Below are 10,153 nucleotides of genomic sequence, written 5' to 3'. Positions count from 1 at the left end.
CCTGCAGGGTCACAAGCGTGAACAGCGCCGGGGCATGGCCGACGGCTCAGAGGAAGGTGTCTCTGGTTCTTGCCCAGACACTCGGACCATGCTGAGGGCACCCCCTGGCCCGGAACAGCCTTAGAACAGCGCTGTAAGACTTGCAGGGATCATTTCTATGGTTCGTTACTAATTGTGTTAGTGTTCCTTTGTGGACATCGCCTCTGTCAGGATCCGTAACACCGCCCCCAAATGAATACCAGACCGAATGAAAGAGTTCTAGCCTTCTCATCTCTTTTATTCAAGTTCCCTACAGACATCCCCCCTCGCTTGAAACAAAAATGACAGTGACCAACCTCAGTAATAACACAAGTAAGTGCCTTTTAATCTGCTTATTTTGGAAGCTTCATATTCATCTCCTTGAGCCAACGTTTACCAAAAGAGAATGGTCAGCTCCCCAACGTGCTCACCCCAAGCTACCTATCCCACTCCAAATGATGCCAAAAGGGCCCAAACAAGCCTCTTTGGGGAGAAAAATTTTGGGAAGTGTGCAAAGAATTCAGGGTTGTCCACGCCAACTGGCAAAAGTATACTGTGTGGACAATCTGCAGCTATAAAAATATACACATACAAAAAGACAGCTACAAAATCATGGTGCTCATTTTCTTAGATTCCCATTATAAAAAGTAGGGGTTTTCCATTAAAGGTAAACTTGGGGGGGGCAGCATTATAACTGTGATTCCATGTCTAGTCTCCCCTCATCCTTATTTTCATGGAATAGAGTACACTGAACTAGCCACTGAGGAGTGGAAGGGGTTAATCCTAACAATTCTCGGACCAAGGTGAGAAATTCGAGGTTCACGGTCAAATGGTCATTCTGCTGTCAGTAAGAGTGTCATGAGTCAGGGAAGGAGGGAAGTATTTTAATCCTGCCCTTTGGCCCTTTGGGTCTCTATTTTTTTTTTTTTCTTTCTTTTTTTATGCACTATGAATCACAACACAGTCATTGAGCTACAGCAGACAGGCTCTGGAATTTGCATTGATGTGTGATCTCTGGCAGCCCCTACACATTCAATGGAGAAAATTCGATGCTTCCCACACAGAGTATTCCACTGGGTTTGGCCCACAGAGTGTCAGCAGGAAAGGCCACACAGGGACTCCTGTCTTGGGTCTCGTTTCTCATCAGGGCGTACTTTCTCCTTGATGAGAGGAAACACACCTGGTCCCCGTGCCTCTGCGTATGGCATCGGGCAGGGGCTCGGGGCCCCCTGGGATTCTCAGGATAGAAGGCTGTGTCCCTTGGGCAAGGCCAGCTGGTGTTACTTGGCTCCACAAGTGTTGATGTTTTTCCCATCCACGGCGTCTTCCACGAGGGAAATGTGGTAATCGGTGGACAGGGTAAAATGAGAAATACAGCCCACAAGGCCTCGCATGTATTGCCTGTTAGTGTGCAGAGCAATTTCCTTCATTCCACCTGCCAGGAAGCAAGAGGGAGAGGAGGTGAGCCAAAGGGGAGGATGTCTCTTTAGGACACCTGTCTACTGACCAAGGCGTCCCTTGGCTGACACGATGAGTGAGGGCTATGAGCCCCTTGAAGTGTTCGGTGCACAGCATTTGTCCAATTAATGATTACCCCTGAAGGAACAGGTTGACTGATATCAATCTGACACACAACCAGAGGCTATTTACACCCTCCTTGCATGTGATTTCTGACCCAACTGACCACTTACAGCCAAATAGTATCCAATAAAATTTGAAATGTTATATAACGTCAACAAAATGTAACATGTAAATGTGATGCCATCTTAAACAGAAAGAAATACACTGATATTGAATGCTTTCAATCAAGTGCACTTTTAGGAACTATCACATGGATAGAGATGTATTTTCAGGTTTCTGTATCTGCAGTAGCAGGTTCTAAACTATTTACAGAAACACCACTCATTCTAATTCTGAGAGGGCCAAAGAAAGATCCTCCTTCCTCAGAGGGAACTTTCGGAGCTATATTAAGCAGGTTCCTGTTCTATAAACAAGAAAAGCATGGTTTTCCTGGTGGCTCAGCCCAAAAGCACAAAAGCATCTAAGTGCTTCCTGCCCCCTCGGCGATGAGTCAGAAGTTCAGAAAATGGAAGAAGAGAATATCTGGCAGGCTTCCCAATTTCTAAGTATATGATCCAGTGAAGTACACCGCTTTGGGGAGCCCCACCATGAGAAATGGAAGATTAATGAGAAAACACTGGCATAATTTAGACTTGGTCAAAGGTCACTTACCCACATACAGAGCTCCATTGATGTTGAGCTGCCTCATCATGCCAGGTGATTTGCCTGTTCTGGCCCCATAGTCATCCACAGTTATCTTTCCAGATTGGCCATCCCTGTAGAAACCGTGATTTTTGGAGCTTCATTTAATTACCCTCCATTTTAATAAAACTGTATTCAAGTACCTACTCTGTGCCAGGCACCATGCTAAATGATAGAGGTGCAAAAATGAACAAAAAATTCCTGGCCTACAGGAGTATATGGTCTACCGAGGCAAACAAAAAATCAAATTGTAAATGACCACATCGTGCCCCCACTCTGCAGTAGAGGAATGCCAGGATGCTGTGCAATTACACAGGAGAAGAGAGGGTCAGGGAAAGCTTCAGAGGAGATTCTGAGTTTCAAAGGCTGGGTAGGTCAGGTGAAGGAGGAGGGTAATGCAAGCAGGAAGTGGCGATGCCAACGGGAAAAAAAACAGGGGACTGGTACAGATTAAGCATAGAGAATTCCAGAAGTGGGAGTAGAGCAGCCAGAAGCAGATGATGAAGGGCATCTCTGCTGATGGGAACCAGAGAAGAACGTGTAAGGGGAGAAGTGGTCGTGACATGATGGCACATGATGTGTTTGAATGCTATTCTAAGCAAAATGGGAAGCCAATGAAGCAGGTGTTGTAGAGGGAGGATTACTCTAGGGGAGGACAAAGAACAACTTAGAAGTTTCTAAAGGATTTAGAGAGTCACCCAGAAGGGGCTCTGGGCACAGTGGAGTGGAGGTATTCATCTGTGGCAAGGGCTTTAACCACTTTCTAAGCTGATTTCCAAAACTACCCAGTCCCATGACCTTCAAAAAACTGCCTCTGTTTGTACAGCTTTTGGAGGGGGTGTACCAACACAGGTTGCACTTTTTTTTTTTTTTAAAGGAGTTCATTATTGATCTTCTAATGTTCCTTTTTTATAGCAAACTGTTCTTGTTTCTTGGGTTAATAGCCTTTCTTCCCTCTCTGACAATTGTAATATGTTTTATCATTTTTTTTCATTCAAGTCTGTTTCCTTCAAATTGCTTTGTTATGTTAATTTGTTGTGATACCCATCTTTTACACTGGAGACTTTTCTTAAATGCCCAGTGATTTCTGACTGCCACTTCCTAGTCAAGTGAAGAAAAAAAGCACTAAAAAGCAGATTGGAAGCTCTGTGTGCAGGATGGGCTCTGTTGACTGTGTGATGGGCTTCATTGTGCTGTGATCTGGCTCAATCATTTTCCTGGGGGACACGTGAATTTTCTACTTCCTTTACTGTGGAGTATAGGCATGGCTGCCAGCGCTCTGTAATCTCACTGGAGGAAGAATTACAGCGTTCTTAATATTCAATATATGAGCTTGAACACGTCCCCAGCCCAGTATACGGTCCAGTATTTAGTTATGCCTAGTACCTCTCATTCCAGACCCTTATTTCACTCTTCCAAAGAACTGCCTTTCATTATTTTCCCATGGTTGGGCAAAGGGAAGTGTGCCAAATATGGGAAGTAGAAAAGAAGTTTGGGGTCTAACTCTTCAAGTAAATTCAAGTACATTTTTTAAAACCGATCTTCCTGCTTTTAGCCCCTCCTTCACCTTCCAGAGGTTCCTGGCTCTACCTCCTTTTTGGGGGTACACTAATATAAATCTGTCGCCTGGGCCTCACATCTTGGTAGCAACTCTTCTAGTAACTAGCTTTAGAGGTAATTCTGTTCTGTCCTCACCCTCGATACCACATACTGCCTCCCCGTTTTGGATATGCTTTTTTTGGATCTCACACCTGAATGCCATGATGGGCAAGGCCCACAGTAGTTTGCTTTGCCTGATCTGCCATTTTCCCCCCTCCATTACTCTAAAAAATTCCATTTTTCCTATTTCATTTCATCGGTTCTAAGAATTTTTCATTTTGTTATATCTCTGAAATGAAGATACTTCTTACAATCACTGGCATCTTAGATTTGAAAAAACATGGTATCGACTTCTAATATGGTAAGTAATATACTTCGCTATTAGATCCATTACTTATTGTCTCCTGCCTCTCGTTAGAACGCAAGACCATCAAGGCAAGGGTGATGGTATTATTCGATGATGTGTCTCATGTGTCTGAAATAGCACTGCAGTAGATGAATGAACAAGTGAATGTGTGAAGCTTCAACATCCTCATCTGAATTGGGAGTAACTATGCCTATCCTACGAGGCTACTGATGAGAGATTATACATGCAAAGCACGGAGCATGGTACCTGATATGTAATTGCTGTACAAAGAGTGGTAGAGGAAGATGCTGCTATTGTTTACCAATACCATCATCATTCTCATCTGTAAAACGAAGATCACCAAACCCAAGTTGCTGTGAAAATTGACCAGGATAAAGTATGTAAGGCACCTGGCATCTTGAAGAACCTTAACAAATGAAGGTTTGCTTTCTCTTTTCTGCTAGGATTAATTCCTACAAGACCAGGATTACTCAGAGCAAGACAATGTAGGAAGCCGAGCTCCCCTTGGAGATCTCTTCTTCATTAATTCTATTTCTGACTCTGAAGCCTGCTTCAGAGAATTAAGGTATTCATCCAACCCTTCTAGGTCTAGTTGAAACCCATGGCCGTAACCCAGTTCCTGCTTGGATCTGTTGTACTACCCCTTCTAGGCCTATCTGCTCCTCTGGGGCACAATTTATAACATCTGCTTGAATCCTCCAATCTCTCCAGTTCCTGGTTAGTTCCTTCTGTTCAGTCCTCACTGCAATCTAAGACCCACAGGCAGAGATATCACTGATGAAAATAATAACAGTCAGGTCTACTAAATCATTTTTGTGGTGCCAAGCTCAGTGCTTTGACATTCAAAGTCCTTCTGTTGGAACATGCCCTGTCTTACCCTCTAAAACATCTGAAATCCTAGCTGGGGTGGGCTGCCACTCCACGGGGTGGGATGGAAAGAGCTTTGATCTAAGATTCTAATTTTGGTTCTGCTCACAGAGAGTTGTATAGTCTTGGGAATGTCACTTGACCTCTGTTCCCTGAGATGTCTAGGAAGTGCCTAGAATCCCCACCAGTGTGTATCTTGATGAGCATAATCAAACCACAACAATTTGGAGGATTTAATAATCATTCCACAATGTCTGACTATTCCACCAACCTTCTTGATTCAAGGAAATTAACAACAGGTGTTCTCTGATGTTCCCAGGATGGGAGTTAAAGGGATCAAGTGTGGTATTTCATATTCCTTTGGATGATTCTGAGTGAGCCCTTTTACAGATGAGTAAAGAGAGAAATATGAAGAACTTAGAAGCTACATTGTAGTATCTTGAAGTTGAACTACGAGCATTTAAATTTATATCCTAGAATATATTTGAGATCAACATTATAAATACTCACTATGGGAAAGACATTTCCTTTTTTCAACCAGTCGGAGCTAGGGCTTCATAAAAATCACTGTCTCTTTTCAAGGGCTTTCTGAACCCCCCGGGCAGTTGGCACGGCTCTGCCTCTTTATCCTTACACATCCTTTCAGGCTCAGAGGTAGGCAAAATGGGCAGGACACTGGGGTCCATCGAGGCTACTCCCACCACAGCCTACATGTGAGCTGAGCCGGAAATTGATCATGGTAGCCCCATGTTTCCCAAGCCTTACTCATGACCTCACCCACCAACCTCCTCACGGAGGGCTACGGTAAATGCTCAAGGAACCTGACCCAAAGACTCTGTTCAGTTCATCTCCTAGAACCTTCATCTAACATGGCAAGAGTGAATTTTTTTTTTGCATTTTTAAAAATTAATTAATTAACTCATTTTTTCATTTACATCCAAGTTAGTCAGCATATAGTGCAACAATGATTTCAGAAGTAGGTTCCTTAATGCCCCTTACCCATTTAGCCCATCCCTCTTCCCACAACCCTCCAGCAACCCTCTGTTTGTTGTCTATATTTAAGAGTAAGAGTGCCACTTTTTTATAGAGCTAAGTTTAAGCCTGGTGCTATTTGGTTTCTCAGAATATACTGTTAAGAGTATGGACACAGGTAGTAAAACTCATTTTAAAGGAATGATTCACCCAAAGTTAATCAGAAGTCAAGGTAGTGACCTCTGTGAGAGGGGAAATATGTAACTGGGGCAGGTTACACACAGATTCTAAGGCTCTGTAATGTCAAAAAAAAAAAAAAAAAAAAAAAGGAAAAGTAGGCAATTGCCTACACAATGAGAGTTGAAGCATTTCTTAAAGTCCACATGCCCAGAAATCTTATCCCACTAGAGATATAGCTCTCACTAGATAGCAAGGCCCCCTTCCACTTTAGCCATCAAAGAGTTCTTTCTCCAGAAAGTCACTGTCGAGTGAAGATTTGGGAGTTCAGCCTCCCTAGTCTGCCAGTGTTTGGGAAAAGTAAGGTGGAAGTCAGTAACAAAATGCCCCGAAAGACCCAGGTCAGAAGTAGTAGGATGCCAGGCAAGGTTGGGGAACAGGACACTGGGGCTAAAGGGACTGGGATAGCACATCGACCTCTGTCTCACCTTTTGGTGGGTACTCACCTAACAGCCTTGACTCGGTGCCACCGACCATCATTGAAGGAGCCATTAACCATGATGGATGCCACACCACTGCCCAGGTTATAGCTGACAGCGTGGGGGAAGAACAAGACAGACAGAATGAAGTACTATACTACAGGCAGCCAAGCATGCACAAACGATTCTCATCTCGAACATTCTTTGGGACTCAGAATGCAGTTTTCTTAACACGAAACAAAACAATGTTATAAAAAGCATTAGGTTTCCAGGCTAGGCCATGAATGATTAAAAAAAAAAAGTTTTCTTTAAATCTTAGTTGTAGTAAAATACACATAACATAAAACTTACCATTTTAACCATTTTTAAGGGTAGAGTTTAGTAGTGTTAAGTATGTTCACATTGTTGTGCAAGCAATGACCAAAGCTCTTTTTATCTTGCAAAACTGCAACTCTGCGCCCCATAAGCTACAACACGCGATCCACCCTTTCCCCAGCCCCTGGCAAAAACACCACTCTACTTTCTGTGTCTGTGACTTTGACTATTCTTGGTACCTCATATAAGTAGAATCATACAGTGGTTATCACTTTGTGAATGGCTTATTTCACTTAGCATAACGTCCTCAAGGTGTTTGTTTGTTTGGGCCCCATGTACAGAAGCGTCAGTACCATAGTATCGGGAACAAGAAGGGTTTTATCATTTGTAATGTGTGCTACTAGGTTAAATGATGTCTCCTGAAAATTAAGGTTCACCCAGAACCTCAGAATGTGACCCTACTTGGACATAGGGTCTTTGCAGATGTAATCTAAGTTTATGATGAAGTCATACTGGAATAGGCAGCTCTAAATCCAATATGTCCTTATAAAAAGGGAATTTTTGGGGCGCCTGGGTGGCGCAGTCGGTTAAGCGTCCGACTTCAGCCAGGTCACAATCTCGCGGTCCGTGAGTTCGAGCCCCGCGTCAGGCTCTGGGCTGATGGCTCAGAGCCTGGAGCCTGTTTCCGATTCTGTGTCTCCCTCTCTCTCTGCCCCTCCCCCGTTCATGCTCTGTCTCTCTCTGTCCCAAAAATAAATTAAAAAAAAGGGAATTTTTGGACAAAGAGAGACATGCATGGGAAAATGCCCCACGAATATGTTGGCAGAGACTGAAATGATGCATCTATAAACCAAGAAACACCAAGAATTGCCAGCAACCACTGCTACGTGGGAGAAAGGAATAGAACATTCTCCCTCAGGGGCTCTAGAAGGAACCGACCCTACCAACACCTGTGTGTTGGACTTCTATCTTCCAGAATGGAGAGAGAATTAATTTCTATTGTTTTACGTCACCCAATTTGTGGTAACAGTCATGGCAGCTCTCAGAAACTAACACACGTGTTTTTGCCTTTTGAAAAACAAAACAAAACAGGACATTGCGGAGTAGGCTGAGCCCCAAAGAGATCAGGGGAACTTACCTGAAAATCCCCAAACTAACGTATAGGACTTAAAACTTGGTATCTTATCTGCTCCTCCCTCCCCATTTTATTCTGACATCAGGTCTACTCAGTAGCTTTGTATTTTCTAGTGCAGTTTCCAGATACCCTCCTACCCCGGGGGTATCAGAAGACGTGCACATGTTGTTTACAGGAGAGAAATATCCCTCTTAGTCCAGTGTTCATTCAATAATTCTAATTTAATTCGATTCAACAAATATTTGGTGAGTGACCACTCCAGGCTGGGCACTGGGCCAACTGCATAGACCTCCCCTTGATAATGTAATAAAGCCTATGTAATCATGCTCTTCGAAGAAAATGTGTTCCACCAGGACACCTCTCTCTTCATCTTAGAAGAGGACATATCTCTCCATTACTTGACTGGCCAAGAATTAGGAATGTTGAAAGGAAACCTGGATTAGTTACTAAGCTCCTGCATGCACTCGCTCTGAGAAGACAGCAAGAACAGAAAGCACTTGACTTTCCCAGGGAAAGCACTATCGGTCCTTTCTGTAATAATGGCGGCTCAACGGAGTCACACAGCCCATAGACACTGAACCAAGCACAGAACCTGGGCGACTTGACAAACCAGGAGACACAGTTGTCACTCTGATCCTGAAAAGTTTACTGCTTTCTAATGAATTTTCCCACATCCTGTGTCCCCTTGTATGAAGCAGCCTGCGGGTGGAATTGTCAGATTTCATTATTTAGTGGCCAAATACTTTTTGAAGAAACGAACAAATACGAAGCAGGACCAAGAGCTGCTTGGCAGCAACTGAGCTGAATTACTAGTGTGGCTTTTAGGAAAGGTAGCACAGGGTAACAGAAAGAGCATCAGCTCTTGGATCGGACTAGCCGGCCTTGATTCCCAGCGTTGCCAATGACTAGCTCTGGGACGTTGGCCATTTGCCTGATCTCTCTAAGCCTGTTTCCTCATCTGTGAAATGGGAGTAATATCTTCCCTGAAGGACTGCAGGGAATATTATATACAAAGAGCACAGCACACAGTAAGATCCAAATAACCCCATTACCCCAAATATATGAGGTCTTTAGTGCAGCTCATATTCAGGGTTGACAATACATCTGCGGGAACCAGTAATAAGGAGAAAGTTGCCACCAAGAGTTAAACTCATCAGGCCTCTCCTGGAAGAGTAGTCATGTGTGACAGTAAACCCACAGTCTGTCAATATGTAACTAAAAAGGCCAGGAACACCAAGTTTCTGAATCAGGGTGACTTGGGTAAAATCTCAGGGACGCTAGACTGGAACGAGATTGTGATCCAGTGAGTGGAAACCTTCAGTTGATAAGGCTCCTGTTCATGCAAAGAGCCCAAAAGTGCTCAAGGGAGTCAACACTGAACCTGGCAGACAGGAATCCAGCCCTCATTGTGGGGTGGAGGTTGGAGGGGCCGCTCGGTTGGCATCTCCACGACCTGACTCTCCAATACCCACCACCACTCTATCTCACCCTCCAAATAACCTCTTGCCTCTCCAGACACCCTGTCACTCTGGAATATCTGCTTTTTGCAATGATAAAGACCAAGAACAGTGGTTACCTGTATTGGGAGAGGGCATGAGGGAACTTCCCTGGGTGAGGGAAATGTTCTCTATCTTGTTCTGGGGGTGGTTACACAGGCATCTACATGTTTAAAAATTTACCAAAATAGGGGCACCTGGGTGGTTCACCCGGTTTTAAGCGTCAGACTTCAGCTCAGGTCATGATCTCCCAGCAGTTCTTGGGTTTGAGCCCCACGTCGGGCTTTGTGCTGACAGCTCGGAGCCTGGAGCCTGCTTCGGATTCTGTGTCTCCGTCTCTCTCTGCCCCTCCCCGCCCCCTCAAAAATAAATACACATTAAAAAAAATTTTTTTAAATGTACCAAATTCATCAAGCTGTATACCTAACATTTGTGTACTTTATGTAAATTATACCTCAGGTGTTGT

At 44.0% G+C, this 10,153-nt stretch overlaps 1 protein-coding gene across 3 annotated transcripts in view; it reads right to left on the bottom strand.

Annotated features, from left to right (window-relative positions):
- Positions 1 to 256: 256 nt before the first annotated feature.
- Positions 257 to 10,153, bottom strand: part of EGFLAM (EGF like, fibronectin type III and laminin G domains) — a 182,149-nt gene continuing 172,252 nt past the window's right edge. For all 3 annotated transcript variants that reach the window (XM_058717915.1, XM_058717924.1, XM_058717930.1), the window contains 3 exons: positions 6,769 to 6,852; positions 2,251 to 2,354; positions 257 to 1,453 (listed from right to left, as the gene is read on the bottom strand). In XM_058717915.1, the coding sequence (XP_058573898.1) occupies positions 1,299 to 1,453; positions 2,251 to 2,354; positions 6,769 to 6,852 (343 nt within the window). In that variant the 3' untranslated portion in view covers positions 257 to 1,298. The remainder of the gene's footprint in view (positions 1,454 to 2,250; positions 2,355 to 6,768; positions 6,853 to 10,153) is intronic.

This window comes from Neofelis nebulosa, chromosome 1 (assembly GCF_028018385.1).
Source record: "Neofelis nebulosa isolate mNeoNeb1 chromosome 1, mNeoNeb1.pri, whole genome shotgun sequence".
In the NCBI taxonomy this organism is placed as follows: domain Eukaryota; kingdom Metazoa; phylum Chordata; class Mammalia; order Carnivora; family Felidae; genus Neofelis; species Neofelis nebulosa.
Note: the sequence above shows the minus strand (reverse complement) of the source record. Positions and strands in the feature narration are given on the sequence as shown.